Below are 21289 nucleotides of genomic sequence, written 5' to 3' on the forward strand. Positions count from 1 at the left end.
CCTAAATTTCAATCGCCGTAAACACATGAAGAAGTTATCGCCGCAGCTAGATATACAACACTGAACAATAGACATTTAGATACAGGGTCGCACCTGATTGCTTGTCTGTTTTGTTCCTTACTCCGTTGCGGTGCCTAGATCATTAACCATTCACATAGCAGCGTCGCGTGGCTGCCTTGGCCGTCAATCCCACCGCTATAGTTAAATAATCTGAGTACTACATGTGTTCCTCCTGCATTCAATACCGCTGCATGTCGTCCCTCGTAGCCTCTCGTAGCCCTCCGTAGCCTCTCAAAACTGTCGTCCCGCCGACGGAACAGTGTCGTGCCCCGCAGGCATATCCCGCTTCACGTCCCGCATCAATCTCACGTCGAAGAAATTCCGCCTTCATTTCAGCTACCAGCCGGTGGCTCCGGCCCCTAGTAGCCTCAATAACAAAGAGACAAATGATAGATGCAAATATGGGATGATTGGAGGCTTTGCGTACGGCTAGATAGTCCGCAGCTGTCCTCCCGCTATAGTGACCATGCTAGTGCTGAACAGACAAGGATACATCATCGAGTCCACCATCATCACATGGACTTGGGCTTGTTATTTACTTCTCTTTCCATTTCTGCGGGCTCGGCTATCTTCCTTTATTATTACCCTCTTATGCAGTAATTTCCTTGATGGCTGCCTCCAGCTCCTTCATGTTTCCACCCACAACGCGCTTCTCCTGCAGCTGGCCATCCTTGTACAGGACGAAGGTGGGCATAGCGCGCACCTCCAGTTCCTGCGCCACCGAACGGACCTTATCAACGTCGACCTGAATGAAGCGCACATTGGTGTAGGTTTCGCTGAGCTTGCCGACCACTGGCGCGACGGCCTTGCACGGACCGCACCAGGTTGCGAAGAAGTCGACGACCACGGGACCGTTGGAGGTAAGCGCCTTGAAGATAACAGGGCTAGACCGGTCAGTTCTCAGTTTACAGTTTACGGAGCAGAGCTAGGAAGACTCACTTATCAACCTCAATAACCTTTCCGTGAGACATGGTGGATCCGGTGTTGTTACCGAAGAAGCGAGTACGGATGAAGCGGAGGACTGTACGGGGTCAGTAAGCAGGCAGACGGGAGACTGTCTGTATGGCTTACCAAGGTAGACGGCGATGGCGAGGATAATGCGGGAAAGCTCCATACTGGCGACGGGAAACAGACAGACGGACGAGTGGGTGGAGAGATTTGGTTCTCCGGAGTAATCTCTCGGCGGGTGTCGTAAATTCCCAGCCGGATTGCGTGAAAAGGGTCGTGCTGCGCCGAGCGAGTGATAAATCAAGTATCAAGAATATCTCAAACCCCAACTACGTCAAAATAGCAGATTGCTTGTTCTTTGTTTCTCTTTAATCCCTATAAACTGCGTCTGTGTCTTTCACGAACAATGTGCACGTGCTGACTAATGCTACGGAGTTAACTAACGTAATCACCGATCGGGCGGGCCACACAATCGAGCGGGCCACCCTCCTGCTACAATTGCCCGATATCATCAAAATGAAGCCTTTAAATCAACACAAACGCCTATAAAAAAGCTATCTAACTAATTACTAGGTGGTTTAGAACACTGCGTACGTCGGTGGCCAATATTGAAGCAATTACTGCAGCGTGGAGGCGCGCGCGAGGGGGTCTCCGTAGATAGAAATTGAGGCTCAACCTCAATATCTTTATTATTTTACATCTCTTCTTCTTATTGTATTGCATTCTGGGCCTCTGCAACAGTAGTTCCTTCTGTATAGACCATCTGCTTCCTCGAGCGCTTCCTCTTTTGTAGCTGCTTTTCATAGCTAGCACGTAATTCCTCATTCTCCTTGGCCAGTATGATTGAGCTTGTTATTGCTAGCTCGCATCCTTTGAGAAGCTGACGTAGTATAGAGTATGTTGGTGAAGTTGGACTTGCTTGACGTTTCTGAAGTAGGCGTTCCACAGTATTTTGATGCTTTAAAAGATGCTTTATATTATGTGGTGTTTGAAGCACTGAGCCACTTGACTGACTGTCCGGACTAGGTGGTGTTTTCAAGCGAATATGTAGTTGAGAAAGCACTCGATCAGAATCTAAAAAAACTAGACCTGTTGCTCTAAAACCACTGATGATATTTGACTTTGTTAAAGCGTATTAATGAGCTTTAGGATAAGTCTCTAAGAAGTCAAGCTTGTCGATATAATTACAGCCGTATTACATCTGCTTTCGAATCATGTCTCTGTACGTGCGTTTAAGCACGCTAAAACAACCAACATCAAGAGGCTGAAGCAGGTGGGACGAATGAGGAGGTAAACAGATAGGTATAATATCATTTTCAGTACAGGATTGGTCGAATTCAGGTGTTAAATGACTTCCGTGGCCATCAAGGACTAGGAGACTGTATTTACCAACTGATTTGCCTCTAACCAATGGAATAAAGTATTTTTGAAGCCATCGAAGTCTAATTATATCAGTGGTCCAACTGTTATCACTGACTTCAATTCTCCAGGTAGAGGGAATAGATTGATCTTCGTACCATACCTTCAAATGTATTTTGCCTTTAAAGATCAAGGTCGGAGGTAGAACCACTCCGTTAGATCGAATACACTCAATTAAAGTGACCCATTCCCGATTTCCTGGTTGTATAAGAGACAGCCGGCCACTTTTCTGGGAATCAGTAACTACTTTAGATATAGAGATCACTCCCATAGCAAATCCTGTTTCATCGAAGTTGTATATATCATCTAATGAGATCCCGTACTCTTGAATAACTTCATTGACCCGATTGAACCAGTCTTTCATGATATCAGGATCCTCCATTTTAGCTCGTTGATAGTTGTATCGTCTAGCAAAACGGGTACGTAGGGAATCATGGCGTTTAACAAAGTTGTAAGCCCAATTATTGCCTACTTCTTCGGAGTGTGAATAGCCTCATTTAGAGAGAATTAGATTAGCCATTGTTCTGACTTCAAGCGGCCGGGGACTTGCGCCTCGCTTATCTAGAGATAGAATCCATTTGACAAGCGAATCCTCTTCGTTTTTTGATAATTTTTGACATGTATTGACTATATCTTTGACAAAGCTTCGTCCAGCTAATCGAGCTTGAAGAGTGGTTCAAGGGACATTATAAGCACGCGCTGCCTCGCGAATACTAGCGAATTAGTCTTGCTGAATAGCTTCAATGGCAAGGAGAAGCCTGCCTTCCTGCTCCACCCGTGATTTAGATGAGATAGACGTTTTTGGTGGCATCTGTGGTGGTTGAAAGGCCTCAGGTAGGAGATTGAAGGTGGTGTTTTCGAAGGGGTGGCCCGCTCGATTGTGTGGCCCGCCCGATCGGTGATTACGTTAGTTACAGTAAGTAACTACTTACTAAGTAACTTAAATTCCCACTGGGGTCTGATTGGGCGTTATTTTTATCCGCAGGATAGCTGACAAAGCCAGCACAACCAGCACAATTACTCCAGATCATGGCGGCGATTGCCTCCCTGAAGATGGCGGAGTAGTAATCGACGACAGTGAACACCCGTCAACCATTGTCTAAAGATGTCCTCTCCCCTCAATTGATCCCTCTCTTCTCAAAATGGCAGGCAAGAAAGGCCCCGTCTTACCCTATCGCCGGGGCTCAGACGCCTCCGAAGCCGACTTCTTCGACATTCCCGATGAGCCCTGCTGGTCGATCATCAAGCGTCAGCTCCGCTATCTCAAGAGCCCGCGGGCCTGGCTCGCCATCTTCGTCTTCGTGCTGTTTATCCTATCTCAGCGACGAGAGAAACCTCCGTCGCCGCCCCTTCCTCATATTGATTACGACCGAGTCGATTGGTCGCTCTACGCCTACAGCCAGTATGCGACGTCGAGCCCATACCTGTGCAATGCACTTATCGTCTTCGATACCCTGCAACGGCTTGGCAGCCGAGCGCAGCGGGTGCTCTTTTACCCCGAGGACTGGGATGTGCTGGTAGATGACGATCGCGACCGGGACAGCCAGCTGCTGGCGATGGCCAGGGAGAAATACAATGTGATGTTGGTGCCGATTGATGTTCAGATGGTTAAGGCTGGGTCGGGTAGGTCATTTATTACAACGGTGGAGTTGCCGACGGCGTCAGGAGCTAATGCAGGAAGAATAGGACCAAGCGAATCCTGGGACAAGAGTATTTCCAAACTGCTTGCATTTGGAGAGACCGAATTCGAACGTGTTATCCACATCGACTCCGACGTTAGCGTCCTACAGAACATGGACGAATTGTTCTTCCTGCCACCCTCTCAAGTCGCTATGCCCCGCGCCTACTGGGAACTGCCTGATATCAAGCAGCTTTCGTCTCTCTTGATCGTCCTCCAGCCGTCCTACAAAGAGTGGTATGCGTTGATGGATAAGGCTCAGGCCATTTCGTACGGACAGGTCGACTCGAACGTCAGCTCGCGAGTTAGGTACGATATGGAACTGATGAACGAGCGGTATGCGGATTCGGCATTGGTTCTGCCGCACCGACAGTATGGACTGGTCTCTGGTGAGTTTCGCAAAGACGACCACCGGGCGTTCCTGGGTAATGAGCACGAAGAGTGGGATCCGGAAAAGGTACTAGCCGAGGCGAAGCTGGTCCATTTCTCTGACTGGCCGCTGCCCAAGCCGTGGGTGATGTGGCCGCAGGAATTGCTGGCCGACATGCTACCCAAGTGTAAGGTCAAGCCGGGTACGATGCATGAGAGTGGGTGCAAGGATCGTGAGATTTGGAAGAAGCTCTACGATGATTTCCGGCGGAAACGAAGGGTTTGTTCATTCCTCCTGCCTATTTGGTGTGCTCTTGTTGCTAATGATGGTCGACAGGACGTATGTAAATTGCTCAGCTACCCAGCGCCAAACTGGCCGCCTCGGCAGAAACCCCAAGGCCCTCTGGAGGCGGCACCAGAGGGTATCCCAGTTTCTCCTGCCGATTGAGTTCAGCGTGTTTGGCACGGTGTTTTGGGGGTGGATACTGATTTTCAAATTGTATATAGACAACATTGATATTCTTGACTGCACATTAGCACTGATAGACTACGATTAAACGAATGAGCATAAGTATCTTAATGACCGCCGCCTGTGCCGTAGCAACGGGCAACTAGATATCGTGAAACCCTTTGTGATGCCATCATGGTTGAAGACTACATCAATAAAAAATAATATATTTGGTCAGTGTTTTAGGAGGTAAAAGAAGAATGTGATAGCGAGTTGAGCAAAGCAGGCTATCTCCGAATATAAGGATACGGCCCCATATGATAATATTAGGAAAGCGGCATTGCTGGTTTGCTGGTGCCACAAGAACAGGGGAATATATAGTATACGGATTAGAAGAGCAGCTTTGAGTCTCTTATTTCTCTGTCCAGTCTTAATCATCTGCACTTAATCAGACATCTTCCAGTCGGTCTCCCCCGAAAGATGAAGTTTACTGCCTATGAATTATTGAACAGGTGTCATGAGAAAGCACTTCGTGCGTGGTTATTGTCATTGAGAGTAGGAAAGTGCTATCCCGAGAAGTGATAAAATCAGCCATGAATAATGTAAAGTCGAGTTTAACGATCTATATCCAAATACATGTGGTGTGCAGTTTCGCGGGAATAGCGCGTGCTTCTGTAGTCGACACGAAGCGCACGTGACCCGTGTTGGAGGTCCCACTTGGAAATACGTAACCGTTCGTCCAGCACAGTCTTTCCCTGCTTTTTTGAGCTTATCATGTTGAGTTTTCCCGTTCGGAGGAATTGGCTTTTGAGCGCCTTTTGCATGCTAACTTGTTCGGCGTGAGAAACCGTCCAACCTGTTATAGATCGCCGCGACATTTCAATTGGAGTATCCACAATCAATTTCGGATCGCATATAGACGAGACGGCGCATACAATATAAAAACACATCAGGATGGCGTCCTGGATCCAACGCCAGGGTGGATCTCATCAGACACAACTTGCAGCTACAGCCGTGATTTCGGGAGCTGCGGTCGCAGGTGCAATCTTTGGCTACCAGGCATTTAGACGGAAGGAAGCAGTACAGCGCCTCAAGGCGTCCATACCGGATGTTAACAACCAACACCATGCGGAGAAGGTATTCGGATCTTCTGGTCGTGATATGTTAGATTTGGCTAATTCATAAGAAGCTCACAGAATACGGTGTCGCGGCTGCAGCGCAGCTGAGCAAGGAAGATGAAAGGAGTGCGCTTCTTGCTCGGAGGGCGCAGGAAGGAGACTATGATGATGGTACTGGCTACTTTTTGAGATACTTGCCATTATGCTAACTCAATCTCTGTCTAGAGCTCATCCTCGAACAACTCGCCAGAAACCGTGTCTTTCTATCTGATGAGGGCCTCGCGAGACTCCGCTCGTCATACATAATCGTGGTCGGATGCGGAGGAGTCGGATCGCATGCCGTTGCATCCCTTGCCCGCTCGGGTGTTTCCAAGATCCGCTTGATCGATTTTGATCAGGTTACGCTTTCCTCATTGAACCGACACGCTCTTGCGACGCTGGCCGACGTCGGAACGCCGAAGGTACATTGCATTCGCAAGAGACTGGAGCAGATCACATCATGGGTGAAATTCGACTGCCGGAACGAACTATTCGGGGGATCCGTCGCCGACAATCTTCTTGCGCCCTGGACCTGGGACGATCATGATAAAGGACGCAAGCCCGACTATGTGCTCGACTGCATCGACAACATTACATCCAAGGTGGAGCTTCTTCACTACTGTCATTCACACTCAATTCCCGTGATTTCGGCAATGGGAGCAGGATGCAAGTCAGATCCAACGCGCGTTACGGTCGGTGATATCTCACTCAGCACGGATGACCCGTTGTCGCGGAGCACTCGTCGGCGCCTGAAGTTGTTGGGAGTGAATACAGGCATTCCTGTTGTTTTCTCTACTGAGAAGCCCGGCCCTGGAAAAGCTACTCTTCTCCCATTGAACGAAGCAGAATTTAGTAAGGGTGAGGTTGGTGAGCTTAGTGTGTTGCCCGATTTCCGGGCGCGAATCCTCCCTGTGTTGGGAACAATGCCTGCAGTGTTTGGCTACACCGTGGCGAATCACGTCATCTGCGATATCTCCGGCTATCCGATGGACTACAGCGTGGGTGGAAAGGGTCGTGACAAGTTGTACGATGGAGTCTTGGCAGCCTTGCAGGGAACGCTCGAGCGCTTGGCCCGGGCGGAGTATGGACCTAGCCTTGTCGGGCTTCGCCTTCCTATCAGCAAGGATGATGTTGGATATTTGGTCGATGAGATCTTCCGCGGCAAGAGTGTGGTCAGTGGCCTGCCCAGTCGAATCAGTCTCGTTCCCTGGAAGCGCCCTGACAGAGGATTCGGACCTGATCCGGAGTGGATGAAGCAGGGACAGACATTTGTTCTGCTTGAGTTGAAGGATTTAGTGTGTATGACCAAAGATGAAGCTACGCGCCATGAAAAGGAAGTGCTTCTGGGTGGCAAGAAGCTGGAGGAGGTATACGATGTCAAGACGATTGAAACGGTGCAGAAGCGCCAACAGGAGATGGAGTTTCACGAGCAATATCGCTAACAAAGCGGAGACGCTTAACGAGGTGATGTATGTTTCCTATATTATACGGACATGTGTAGCATATAGCACGGGTGGTACTTGATATTTTTGCACAAATGGAAACCCCGGAGAATCTTGGTATGTATAGCAGTACCAGTCCAGCGTATCTTATCCAGTTTATCCAGATTGCCATTTGCTCAGCCTCGCACACTGAGTAAGAGCAATACGCATTAGATGCACAAACTGGACCCTTGACGAGTCGCGTCTTGCCCATAATAGAACACCTAACCCTCGTTGGGACTAGTGGCGCATAGGCCAAGAGGGACGGCACCCTAGCACTAACCCCAACCAGGTTAGATCAGGGAAACCTGTTTCGAGTAAGGCGTCACAAGACTGGACCTCTCTCCCTTCCACTTCTTGGGTCCATCGCTCCATTCCGCCATCTGGAGCCATTTCATTATCACTCTTTCACCGACGCGGCTGGGCCCGCACTGTGTCCTCCTCCCTTGCCATTCCACATCGAAGGCCGTGTTGTCGATCGGTTCTGATCGTCGCTACATTCTCTTTCTCTCTTTTTCCCTTTTCTCTCCGTTGCTTTCTGTCCATTGTCCATAGCCTCATTCAGATTCAGCATTCTCTTCAACATCACCCACAATCATCCCCCCCACTCGTCCTCCGGAATCAGACAAAACAACACATACTTAACCCTCCTCCTAATATGACCAACTACCACGACACCGAAAGCCTGGAATACTCCTCCGACACCTCTGATGATGGCCGCTTCTCTCCCCACCCCACGGGTCGCATTAAGCGCTACACAAGGCCCTTAATCGATTACGTGCGCAACGAATGGCAAACTAACGCCAAATACTCCCATCTCGCCAACCCCGACCAGCCCTCTGAACCCTCCAGATTCGTCCAACTCTTCCTGTCTATTGTCACTGCGCCGCGCTTCCGTCGCTATGTCGTGGTGTACTTGACCCTTGTGATAACGTGTCTGCTGGGATGGCTGTATATCCTCTCTCCGCGGCTAGCGGAGCATGCGTCGTTGTTGCGGGCGCTAGATCCAGAGGTGAAGGAGGAAGTCGGTGGATGGTTTGGAACGAACGCTTTCCCCGGGTTTGATGATGTTGTGCAGGTGGGAAAGCTGGATAAGGAGCTTTTGCCTGAGGGGGATGAACGGCTGATTGTCGTGGGTGATGTGCAGGGATGTATGGCTGAGTGTATGCCCCCCTTTTCTCCTTTATGCGCTTTATGGTATTGGGAGGCATGCATAGGTCGCTAACACACAATTATGGTGATAGTGGACCGCCTTCTTGAAGAACTCCTCTTCGATCCGACCAACGACCACCTCATCTTTACTGGAAACATGATTAGCCAGGGCCCCAACAGCACTGACGTCGTCGATTTTGCCCGAAAGTACTCCGCATCGTGTGTGCGTGGAAACAACGAAGACCGCGTCCTTGTTATGCGCCACAACATGATCGAAGCCCAGACGTTGACTGATACCTCTTCCGATCAATACCTCGATGGTCAGTCAACAGAGCAGGCCAAAAATGAACGTAATCTTGCGCGTGCCCTGTCAGACGAACAATCAGAGTGGCTAGACGCCTGCCCAGTTATCCTCAATGTGGGACAGATTCCTACCATGGGACAGGTCGCGGTCGTGCATGGCGGACTGATTCCGGGCGTGGATCTGAATCATCAGGATCCGTACAGCGTGATGAATATGTTAACCCTTGATTTGGACACCCATATGCCTAGTCCAGAGCGGGACGGTATGATGTGGACTAAGGTTGGTTCCCTTATGACTTTTAGTACTATGTGGCTTTGAAACGATAATACTAAGAACAGTATAGTTTTTTAACAAACACCAATCTGTCAGCTATTCAAGCTCTAAGAGCTCGAACAATGATGACGACGAAGACGCAGGCGCCGTCAAAGCCACCACTGTCATCTACGGCCACGACTCCGAAACAGGCCTCAACATCAATACCTATACCAAGGGAATAGATACCGGCTGTGTCGCCGGCGGAAAACTCACCGCTTTCGTGATCAGCGCCTCTGGAGAGCAGAATATCATCCAGGTCAGGTGTAACAACTACCTACCGTGATTGAGTGATTTTTATTGTGTTCTGTCTTGTCATGTATAGGTTTTGTCGCAGCATACTACTTTGCATAGTTTGCATCTTTCTCTCTTTATCTCTCTGCTGGTTTGAAGGGACTAGGATTGATTGGTTGGATTAAATTAGGTAAGGGTGGACTGTATCGTTGTATGGTTCATTTTCTGTTCTTTTTCTGCATGTGGAGCATCGGTGTTGGAGTTTCGGTTTGTTTCTTTGCATGGACCGGTTGTCGAGAATCTGATGGTGTGACTGTCTATATAGGTATATCTATCTCTACGGGAGGTATACTCAAACACTATGCTATACTATACTCATTTCATTTCATATCAGTACTTAATCTTATACCTGATCGGGCCCGCCAAGGTAAGATGCTAGCTATGCAAGTGCATTATCGTTTGAAGCAAGAATATGGCTCTGAACGCCGTCAAATCCCGCAATCCTCGCAGTAGTGAACACGTGAAGCCCATACTAAACAACGCATGCCGCGACGTGGGAAGGTCGTCGACGCAGCTGAATACAACCGAGTACGCTACGAAAGCAAAGTGTAGCCACACAGAAGATGTAGAAATATAAATGAGTGTCACAGCTGTTCAATCGGCTGCCTCCTCTCCATTCTTCGCCCATGTTCTTGCTTCTAACATGCTTGTTCCATCTAGTAGTTACACGTAACCTTCCCCGCTGACTCAAGCAGGGCATGTACTTATGGATCCTTCTACTCAGCGTCATCAGCATCTATCCCCATAACCCTGAGACCAACGTCTTCGTGGCTTGGGTCAGGCCCTGTTTCAGAGTCTAAGTTCAACCTGACTAAACTGCCTGAGCAAGCTTCTCTTGCAATATAAATTCGGCAACATAGCAGCTCTCCTGCGGGTCCGATTTGAGTAATTTACAATCGATAACATTATCCCCCACGCCCATACATACGGCAGTCTTATCAAGAATCTTCCCAATCATAACCTCACAATTGAAATGGGGGCATACTAGTAGGAGGATATAATTAATTTAAAGTGTCATGGTCTCTCTCTACTTAAATCTGTATCAGTCAACTTCCGCGCTTGCGTTTATACAGCAGACGGATCTGTCTAGAAGGGATACTGACTGGAAGTCTTATAGATCCAGCTGTGTTGCCCTCTCTCCCAACTACTTTTGGCCTATCTATTCTGGAACTTGCTGCGAACGCCCCTCTTGGCAGCGGAGACGAGCCGGATTGTCTGTTGACCCGTCCCGGTCCCGCTTATCTACCGCCGCCCGCTTCGCCTCGTTCCCTTCGACCCCGACATGCGCAGGGATCCAGTGCATTGCACAACCATCAAGGATGTCAACTACGCCATAAAAAATGTACCGACTCAGTACTTGTAGCACTACATGAGCTGCAGGATGCCGGAATTCCAGCTCAACATGGAGCATGCGAGGAGGAAGCAAACGGCAGAGGGGATGATTTTCGCGACACGATGTTGATGCAGGGGCACGAAAGCCCACCGATCGACCCGTCACCACCACTTAAACGCGGGCGCAAGACTACCAGAACAAAGATTCCCTTACTTCGCAGGCATTCTGGCCCCGCTTGCGAAGCTAACAGCACTTCCGTATCCGCATCACTTGTACTTTGCACCCTACCCCACTTGTTAAAAGACAACTCACATTGTACGGGCCGATAAATCGCGATCCACGTGTCGATACCACTTATCGGACTGTACGGGCGGTTGTCAAGTCCCCATCTATGGGTACAAGTCATATTCTGGGACTCAGCCATCTCATGCGTTGCGTACACATCGGGTACGTATATTGTAGTATAATATCTGAGTAGGATAAGGAGGAAAGCCTTGAAGATCAAGAGAAGGATACACAGAGCCCAGGCAACATTGCTGGCGATAGAGGGAATGGTCCAGTTTCAGCTTTGGAGTATAGGTGGACGTACTACTAGAAGGCGGAGGTTGCATAGATCAGATGTTCCATTGTGTCGAGAAACAACAACAGTGATCGGTAAGCTAAAATAAGAAATGATCTAGGGAAAGAAAGTGGTTGTTATACCATAGTTACTTGGAACGTGTGTGTATATATGTTGTTAGCTGGTTGATTTTACAACACTGATATGTCTGATATGGTGAACGGAGGGCAGACGACGTGCACATTCACCTTCTGCACAACCATTCCTACATTATGGCCCCACTAATCTCCACAAAATAAAAGAGACGCCCTCTGCAATGAAGGTGGATGAGAACTTGTGAGGCAGTAAAATCTATCTACCGTCTCGATTGACTCCCGGCTCCTATCTGAGCCCATCGATTTCCTGCGTCAGCCTTTCAACTTAGTCCCCCTCTCGAAACCTCCAAGGATCGCAACCGGCTTATGAATCGCGAACCGGCATGTCTCACCCAGTCAATTACCACCTCTTTGAGGCAGTCGGACTCCACTTGAGTGAACCTAAAGCATTGGAGTGGGACCCGGAGGAGGCTGTCTATCAATAATGTCCTTGAACGCTCCAGCCGGCTCGGTCTGGGCCGAAGGTCCCACTCCTCTAGTTCTCACCATCCAGGGGAGCCTTTTGAGTCCGCCGAACTTTACTTTCATTCATCATCCCGGCAGGACAGGAACAGTGAAAGGTATCGCTGCTGTGCCTGCCTCATGGTTGGTTCCTCCACCACCATGGCCCTACTTGTGATTAGCGCGTGGACTCGTCCCGATCCCCCTTCACTCCCTCCCTCCTAGGATTTGAAATCTTTTTCCGGCATCGATTCTGTCTGGGGGTTCCCCTCTTCCCCTTCTCCCCGGTTTCTATCTTCCTTTCTTGCCAGATTACCTTCTTCAAAAGCCATGGCAGCTCAAAAGGCCGTTTTCACCGTTTCGGCTCAGGCCACTCAGCTAGGCAATCGCATCTCGGTGCACATGCTGGACTACCTCAGCACCGAGCACGACTTGCCGAACGGCTTTCGCGAACTGTCACAGACTTTCTTAGACACTTGCCGTGCTTTATGGGCCATTGATGCTGGTCTCACCGAATCCACTGCTGCCGGTCGCGCCCTGCCCGATGTGATCGTGGAGGAGGTGGCGAAAAAGTTCATGGCCGCTTATCGTGATTTTCAGAGTCTGGACAAGGTCGTGACTAAACTCATCCAGTATGAACATCGTGGTGCCCTTGGCAGGCTTCAACGCGGATGGAATCGCCCCAGCCTCGAACTGCACCGCATTCGCGAGTCGTTGAAAAAGACAACCGAAACACTTCAAATCAGCGTCCTCGCCTTTCACTGGTCCCTTGGGGAACAGCCGTTTATGGCGGAATCAGTGGGCATCGGCTACGCCGGGTTGGCTGCCGCACTGGACCGCATGGCCAAAGGCCGGTCGGTAATGGGCATCAATAAGGCTAAATCTCTGGAACAGGTATCGAAGGAGGTGGCTACTTCGTTGTCATCAGCGTCAGTCCCCTCTGTGCCCCCCAAAGAATTCCCAGAACAACTCTCGGTTGGGATAGAAAATCCCCCGTCCAATGCCGATGACATACTCTCCTCTGTGCTTTCTCTTGACTCCCTCCTTATTACGAACGACAATGGCCAGGACGGTCATTCTTTTCCCCCAGTCAACTCTCGTCCTCAGCCTCTGCGACCAAATGGAAATCCTGTGCGAACGAGCTCGCGCGAGCCGCAAGCGGAATCTGCTACACCTCTCGACCACAATATATCTGGGGATACCCTCACACATCGCCAGCTATATGAGTCCTCAGCCCAACCCCTGCATCGCACCCCTAGCCGAAATAGTGGAGCCAGTGCGACGCGATTGCGCGGTGCGTTAGCCTCTGCCGTCCGGGGACGGAACCACAAGTTGCTAGAGCAGTTGCTGGACAGTGGAGTGTCGCCCAATCTTGGGGAGCATATCCATCCGCTCAACGAGGCCGTGCACCAGCACGATTTCCAGGGCATGCGCCTACTTCTGCAGTTTGGTGCGAACCCAAACGAACCAGACCGGCAGGGAGAGACGCCCTTGTTTGTCGCAGTGGATAAGTCATTCGTCGACGGGGCGAACTTATTGCTAAAGTATCACGCCAACCCAAACTATGCATCAGAGCCGGGACGAGACTCTCCCTTGAGTCGTGCACTGGCGAAGGGCAAGCTCAATATGGTGCAGCAGCTGCTTGCGCATGGGAGCAATGCAGATACTGAAACCCCAAGCGGTAGCACTGTGCTTATCGAGCTTATCAGACAACGGGCGCCACCGAAGCTAGTCACTATGTTACTTGACGCCGGCAGCGACCCAAACAAGAAGGGCTGCCAAGGGAGAACAGCACTCAATGAGGCGGTGCAGACCGAGCAGGTTGCCGTCTTAACGATACTGCTCGAACATGGCGCCAATCCGAATCTCCCTGGACCCGAGCATGTCCTATGGCTAGCTATCTTTCGGCCAGCATGTTTGCGTCTTCTGTTACACAGCGGGGCCGATATCAAAAAGACCCCAGGTCTCATGGAACAGGCGACCAGCATGAATAACATCGAAGCCGTTCGTACGCTGCTGGAGGTTGGGCTCGATCCGAATGCCAAGAAGGACGGTACCTATACTCCCCTCTGCTCCGCCATTCGCGACAATCGGGCCGACATCTTGACACTGCTGCTGGAACACGGTGCGAACCCAAACGTCATGGCGTCCGAGTATCCCGCTTGGAAATGCATTACCCACAACCGACTCCATTTCCTGCCCGTCTTGGTCGCCGCTGGGGCTGACCTTTTTCAACCACCTGGAATCGTAGAACTGGCCGTGCAAGTCAACAACACGGAGGCCTTGAAGTGGCTGGTTGAGCAGGGAGGCGCGAACGTGAATGACCGCAACGCACAAGGTCATACTGCACTAACCACCGCCATCCGCGAGAACCGGTCGGATATGCTCAGCTACCTGCTCGCACATGGCGCCAACCCAGCTCAACGCGGGCAGGATTGGCCTGTATGCATGGCCGTGCGGTCTCCGGCTCTGCTTCAGAAACTGCTCCCGATGGTCCCTGATATTTCTGCTCACAAGGGCGTCATGGAGATGGCCGTGCTTGCCAACCAGCTCGAGAGCATTAAACTGCTGCTCGCCGCCGGTACCAATGTCGAGTATAAGAACGGTGGCGTCTTCTCCCCACTGACTACGGCTTTGCGAGAGCGACATGACGATATTGTGAGGTTCCTGCTGGAGGAAGGAGGTGCCGATCCAAACGCCCCCGGCGAGCATCTTCCTCTTGTGAAAGCGATCCGCCGGATTATCAATAATGACCTTTCCATGGTTGAGCTTCTGCTTGAGAAGGGTGCCGACCCCAATAAAACTTACCGAAACTGGAATGCCGTCATGCAGGCGATTGAGTATCGGGATCTGCCATTGTTGCATCTGCTCGTTAAGAAAGGAGGCGGAGCTGATCTCACGCAGCACGATGAGACAGGTCAGACTGTCCTGGAAATGGTGAATTCTGGGTGGCCTGAGGTCATGCATTTCCTTCTTGACAATGCACGCCCCTAGCTTGTAGTCTTTTTATAAGCTTTGGTGAGTTCTAGGAATCCGATATAGACCTAACTCATCATAATACGTAGTAATACTAATATTATCACACAAGAATACATTTTGATAAATAGGCCCACTTGTTCCTGGCTTAGGTCAGGGTCGGCATTTAGTCCGGTGATGTAGAACAAAGTAGCTGCAGAAAGACATGCCAAATTAACGATAGCGGAAGATAAGGAAGAAGCGAAGCAATAGTACAGAGGCACCCTGAATCAATGATTTGAGGTCTCCCATCGTTAGCCTCGTAGACAGGATCAGAACATATACCACAGCTAATAGATCCCCAAGATCAACGAATCTTTCCAGGATCAGATCTACGCATAAACTATCGTCAACCGCCTGCCCTTGAGCTTCAAGGATGACCCGCGAAAAAGGTCAGTACTGGAGTGCATCGATGCAGTCTTTCTGTCTTATGATAACGCCCGATAGTCCGATGGGGACAGCTTCGTTCTTTATTATCTAAGTGATAAGGTTCGACCCAAATATCGAGTCAGTCAATTTGAGGACAAATGAGATCTGAATGCGAGTGCTATCCGGGTGCTGGTAGTTTTTATGAATAGGATCAGATAGATGCAACTGAAACTGTTTATCTAAGAGGTTTTTGTGATAATCGTGCTGGAAGCAGCAGTAAATCAATTCAATTCATATTCATATTCTTAACGTAGTCCCCGCCCTGACAGGCCAACCCATTGTCAGGATCCAACCTGGTGCGCTTCAGGCAGTGAATCCTCCGGACAATTAACCGCTTGGCTATCCGGTAAAAGACTAGACTCAGAACGCGCATCTATTATAAGCTTGCAGTGAATACTGAATGTGAAAAGTTTCCGGTGTGAGAGTCGATTAAATATGTCCTATTTGGTGCATATAAACTAGAATATCGAACATGAGGGAAAGGAAGAAGTGTGGTGTAACGCGTGTAAACAACAAAGGTAAGCGAACGAAGCGAAACAAACAAAGCAAACAGAACTACGTCATGTGATTCAGTCACGTGCCTACAACACCGCTCGCCATCACAATGAGGCTCAGGGAAAAAAAAAAGAGCAAGCAATTCCGGGAACTAACAAGGATATTTCTAGCTAAACTATAAAGAACCAGAAGATACTTCCTTACCCTCCTGAGTCGCGAGTCTGTCCTTGGACAAGCTGATTTCTGAAATTAGCATACATCTCTGGGAGATCCGGACTAACAAGTTCTGGTTTCACAGGCTGCATCAGCTCAAAGTCAATCATAGTAACAGCATTTGTTACACGGTCATAGAGAACATTGTGCATCTCAGCATCAATGCAAACAAGTGAAAGTTCTCGGAGAACCTTGATGGCTTTGTAGACTTCAGAATGAATATGAAGTTTTGAACTAGGAGAAAGAGTAGTCCACTGTGAAGTCAGAGGTTCACCCTGGACTTTGGAGATGATTAACATATTTCCCTTTGGAAATGAGGAGGAACAGCGAATCTCGCCATGGCTTAATAATAAGGGGAAATAATCATATCCGTGCAGTTTCTTGGTCTCAAGCTGAACATAAACAGATGTTTCTTGAGCATAACTAGTTATAAAGATAGATTAGTCATATAATCACACCCACGGGCTGTTTTTCAGACCTTTTATACCAGCCTTCTGACCAGCATTTAGCAATGGCTGGCTTACCATCCCAGGTAATATTAAATATGGCCCTTGCCTTAGTCCGTTGTATAATACCTTTGCAATTAATGATCTTCGAAACATCAGTACCTTCTGTACGAAAAATGATGCTTTCTGGTCCGACTGATTCGCCTGAAGTATTATCCTTGATTTTTACTTGATGCCGAAACGGGGATGGCTGTGTAGATGCCTGATAATAGATCTCTGCTGGTACACGATTCTATATCATAATATTCAAATTAGCTAGAAATACCTTGCTAAATCCAAGTTGCATTTTCTTACCTGTTCTGGGTGGAATCTCGGCGGCTCAACATAAGAAGTGTCACTCGAGGAGAAGATACACATTGCTAAAAGACACTGACGCAAGGAAGGATTAACCGATTGTTCATCAATAGGTAAAGAAAGCTCAAATCGAAAGTTCTCAGTTCTTCGAATAAACACCGTGGTTCTGTATGTGGTAAGAAAGCTATATTTCAGCTCGTGATCTCTCATGTACATAGCCACCTGGCCTTTAGAAAATGTTAAAATAACTTCTTATTAAATCATATCTTAAAGAATAGTTTTTTAGTTTACTGAAATGATGCTGGAGATTGACAAATGTGGCATAACCACTGGTGACCGGATAATCCTCTAGAAAGACAGTCCAGAATGTCTTGATTTCACCCACAAGTAGAATCTTATGGCGTGGTACAGTGAGCATGACAAGATCAGGGATCTTGTCTGATTCAGATGGTCTTATTGTCTGATAATCACCAGATTTCAAGTGAGATGGGGAAGTAAAAGAGAGAGCCTTAGTAACTGCACCACATATATGCTTAGGGATTGTGCCGGTCAGGCCCAGCTCACTACCGACAGCAAATGTCTCATTCACATCATCGGTAGTGGTAACAGACTGAGAAAAATCCAAGGATGCACAGGCCGTGAGAACCTCCTCATTGAAATTCTTCCATTCATGAAGAAAAGCGCGGACACAGTTTCAGGTGAGATAGAGGCAGTGGAAGTACCATTCATTTGCAGTACAGATGTGTGTGTGTGTGTGTGTGTATTCATACTCTGACCCCTCGCAATTTAAAGCGATATGCAGGATCTCCCTATTTACCTATCTCTATGTTTTTCTTATATGCATTGAACCACTACTTTCCTGGCGAATTTGGAGCCTCGTCGAGGCCTATATTGGCCTAGTCGCCTAGTGTTTTGTTCTGCGGCCCCCGCGGCGCGCGACTTCGAAACCTCTGGGACGCTTCTGAAAAGTCCAGTACAGCCCCTAGGGTACTGTGGTCTTGTTCAGCGCCTTGTGCCTTACCTTCCTTACCTTGTTGCCCTCCTAGCATGTTTGAAATGCTGGTAAACGCAGCTCCAATCTTCCTCCGCAGTTGTTGTCGCAGGTATTTGAGTTTCGGGTAGTCCACCAGTACGTGGACTACCGTCTCACGAGCTCCACAGACACATCTGTCATCGTCCTGGAAACCATGTTGTTTCTGGTACGTTGCCAGCCAAGAGTGACCTACCCGAAGTTGTTTGAGTAGATATGCTCGGTTCTGTAGAGCGATCCATACAGCCTTCAGATACAGATTGCCGGTAGGGTTTTGTCGATCTGGTGAAGGTGCCCTCTCTTTGGAGACTTGACCCACTCGTCCTTCCACTCATTTAGAATTCTCTTCCAGATAAAGCCCTTTTTCCGCAAGAGAAAGGGCTGAAAGGGCTGCATTTTCGTCGGGCCTACCACTTCCTTTGCCAGCCAGTCAGCCTCGTCGTTTCCGGGATCATTACAATGTCCTGGCACCCATTGGAGGCGAATTGGAACTTTGGAACCCCTCACGCTTTCATTTCAGAGTCTGCCTGCAGAATGGCTCAGATGATTCGCTGGCCGGACTTATTGGACGGGTTACGGATCACTTGTAGCGCTGACATGCTATCACTTAGAATGGTTACAGGCTGTTTCACTCTGTCTAATCAGCTTTGTCTCTTCTGAGCTACTTAAATAAATCAGGCTGATGGCGTAGAAGATTGCCATGCGCTCGGCTGCGTAGACCAACCAATGTTCTATTGAACCAATACTGACTTGCCACTCCGAGGCTTGCAGGTCTCTGTTGAGAGCTACAGCTGCGGCCCCTAGATGGTTCTGCTGGCCGGATGCATCGGAGAAAACTGTAGTTCCGGGCATATCTCATCTGGCCGCGGCATTTTCCTTTGCCTGTTCCCGGTCAGATTCAATCTCAATCTCAGCAAATGTTTGCTCTCACCAGGGCGCTAGTGGGGCGGGATCAATTATCTCCAGGGCATGCAGGCGGCGGAGGTCCATTGATCATAGTGTCTTAGCCAGCGGGAAGTAGCAATGATGTCCGAGGTATATGCTGCGGGTCCTTACTCGGGCCATTACCTCATGGATTGGGTGATGTTCTGGCATTGTGCTTAGGCTGGCTGCGACAAGCTGGACATTTATTTCAGCCGTAATAAAGCTAATAGTATATAAAATTCTACTTCGAGTGCCTGTATAGATACAATTCTAGAAACAGAAAGAATCCATATCAGAGCAGCTCGCTGGATAGTTGCCAGCTGCTGCAGGTAGATCTTATCCTTTAGAGAATTGTGCCACACAGTAGATGCATAATCTTCCACTGGTAGAGTTATCTCATCTATTCCAGTTGTAGGTACCGGAGTCCCTCTAGTGTGATGTTAACTTTAATTGCTCAATTGAGTACTTACTAGACATGTTTCTTCCATCGCAGTTCTCTGTCAAAGATGACCCCAGGGAGTCTTACCACTGCGGTGGGCTTGATGATCTTACCACTCATGGTGATTTCTCCCTAATTATATTCCTTCTTGTTTCTCATCAAATAAATTTGTGACAGCAATATGGATGACATTGTGTAGGCTAGCTAGCTAACTACGCGAGGTGGTGACTAGGTGGCTAGGCTAGATCACGTGATCTCATTCCACAAATTTAGCTGTCTTCTCCGCTGCAAAGTATAAGTTAGTCCGTCGGGCCCACACTTTACAATACATGGGATGTCTTCTTCCTGCAGCTTCTTGAGGTTTTCCTCCGCCGACAGACCTACTTGCCAACGGAAATGATCGTCAATAAAGGCGGATGCTCCTCTTTTGCCATCCACTGGTTAATCTATCAGATTCAAGTTGAAGAAGGTAAAGAGATCGGTGACAGGGGCAAGCCTTGGGCTAGACCCACATTCTCTAACTGATGATTATGTTTCAAGTCATCGAAAGCAAGACTTGCATATCAGTCCTCCATAAAGCTATAGATCCACTGTCTGGCAATAATGGGAATATCTTTAGCTCGCAGACATGCTTCCAGGTTAGTCTTATTAACTCCATCAAAGGCCCCCTTGAGATCAAAGGCGATAAACATTACTACCCTTGATCGCAGCTGTAGCCATGCTCGATCAACCATATTTACAAGGACCAGTAGTGCTTGCCCCGTGTTTCAGCCAGACCATCCTCCAAACTACATCCCTGGCAACAGCCTATGTGATTCGGCCCAGAACAACAGCCGCTTGGCCATTACTGCCTCCAGTATTATCCCCAGAGTATTCAGCAATGAAATCAGTCGGTATACTCCAGGGACTGTATAGCCAGCCTTTCCAAGTTTTTGCAGAACCATGGATTTTGCTCTTTTCCATCGGCCAGGATAGTAACCTAGTTCGACCGACTTGGTAAATATATAGATAATTAGTATCTTCAGATAGGCTCATAGATTATTCCAAACCAAGATCAGGATTCCATCTTTGCCGAGAGCAGTAATTCCTTTAGCAGCCGTAACTGATCTGGACCCCCAGCTCAGTGATCGGTTCCCATTATATCTCCTCCACTAGCAACCCTAAGCACTCTAAGTCTGCGTCTGCATCTACATTTGCTTAAGTTCTGTGTATGTGTCTGCCATCTTAAGAAAGAAGAAAATCAAGAAAGACTTTTGCTTTTATCTCATTATCTACTACCTCACCTAGAACTGATATTCAATGCAGGAAAAGTGGCATAATCATCCCGTGGGCGCATATAAGTCACCGCTTTCCACAGGTACCCTTCTCCAGCTTTATCTAGATAGTCCTTCCAGTGTGCGGCTTTGGTTTTTTTCAATTATTCACATCCACTACCAGCGCTTTCCTTACATATCTGCAAAGAGGGCCTCCGGGACTGGAATATTACAATCCCAGATCTGTACAGCTACTCTGCCATCTTCAGCAGGCTTGATTAACTCCAACCTGTTGGACCTTGAGTGCAGAGATTAACCACCATTTAGAGTATGGCGATGGCCGATGCCTCAGGATATGTTGATTAAGGGCGGCGACAGTAAAGCTAATCAGTTTCTCCGCCACCTGGTCCAGATCTGCTGTAGTAACAGTAGTAGATAGAATAGTAAATAGGATGATCATCTGGGACTGAATCTTGACCAATCTTCTCCAAGTTGCCCTGCCAAGGGTGTGCTAGTACTGAGAGATACGAGGACCGCAGAGTCAAACGAAGCAGTATGGCTGGTTGAACAACTAGAAACGA

The 21289-nt window shown here is 48.6% G+C and overlaps 5 protein-coding genes across 5 annotated transcripts; 3 read left to right on the forward strand and 2 right to left on the reverse strand.

Annotated features, from left to right (window-relative positions):
* Window position 1: 1 nt before the first annotated feature.
* Window positions 2-1369, reverse strand: BDQ94DRAFT_154578 (thioredoxin family protein). The gene is made up of 3 exons (XM_026768316.1): window positions 1132-1369; window positions 1000-1081; window positions 2-944 (listed from the first exon to the last, which is right to left on the reverse strand). The coding sequence occupies exons 1-3, from the start codon at window positions 1172-1174 to the stop codon at window positions 650-652; spliced, it is 420 nt and encodes a 139-aa protein (XP_026620125.1). The 5' UTR covers window positions 1175-1369; the 3' UTR covers window positions 2-649.
* Window positions 1370-3482: 2113 nt separating this feature from the next.
* On the forward strand, window positions 3483-5081 carry BDQ94DRAFT_154585 (nucleotide-diphospho-sugar transferase). The gene is made up of 3 exons (XM_026768317.1): window positions 3483-4050; window positions 4114-4754; window positions 4812-5081. Exons 1-3 carry the CDS (start codon window positions 3570-3572, stop codon window positions 4920-4922), a joined length of 1233 nt encoding a protein of 410 aa, XP_026620126.1. The 5' UTR covers window positions 3483-3569; the 3' UTR covers window positions 4923-5081.
* Window positions 5082-5876: 795 nt separating this feature from the next.
* Window positions 5877-9614, forward strand: BDQ94DRAFT_163926 (uncharacterized protein; the record flags this gene model as incomplete). The annotated part of the gene is made up of 6 exons (XM_026769844.1): window positions 5877-6059; window positions 6112-6211; window positions 6266-7499; window positions 8245-8723; window positions 8805-9295; window positions 9360-9614. 6 exons carry the CDS (start codon window positions 5877-5879, stop codon window positions 9612-9614), a joined length of 2742 nt encoding a protein of 913 aa, XP_026620127.1.
* Window positions 9615-12440: 2826 nt separating this feature from the next.
* On the forward strand, window positions 12441-15195 carry BDQ94DRAFT_185220 (ankyrin repeat-containing domain protein; the record flags this gene model as incomplete). Its single annotated transcript, XM_026774826.1, has 1 exon — window positions 12441-15195. The coding sequence occupies one exon, from the start codon at window positions 12441-12443 to the stop codon at window positions 15102-15104; it is 2664 nt and encodes an 887-aa protein (XP_026620128.1). The 3' UTR covers window positions 15105-15195.
* Window positions 15196-16249: 1054 nt separating this feature from the next.
* On the reverse strand, window positions 16250-17791 carry BDQ94DRAFT_185222 (uncharacterized protein; the record flags this gene model as incomplete). The annotated part of the gene is made up of 8 exons (XM_026774827.1): window positions 16250-16594; window positions 16661-16685; window positions 16741-17000; window positions 17063-17086; window positions 17159-17289; window positions 17354-17642; window positions 17709-17723; window positions 17753-17791. 8 exons carry the CDS (start codon window positions 17789-17791, stop codon window positions 16250-16252), a joined length of 1128 nt encoding a protein of 375 aa, XP_026620129.1.
* Window positions 17792-21289: the final 3498 nt, after the last annotated feature.

This window comes from Aspergillus welwitschiae (assembly GCF_003344945.1).
Source record: "Aspergillus welwitschiae strain CBS 139.54b unplaced genomic scaffold BDQ94scaffold_69, whole genome shotgun sequence".
NCBI lineage: Eukaryota > Fungi > Ascomycota > Eurotiomycetes > Eurotiales > Aspergillaceae > Aspergillus > Aspergillus welwitschiae.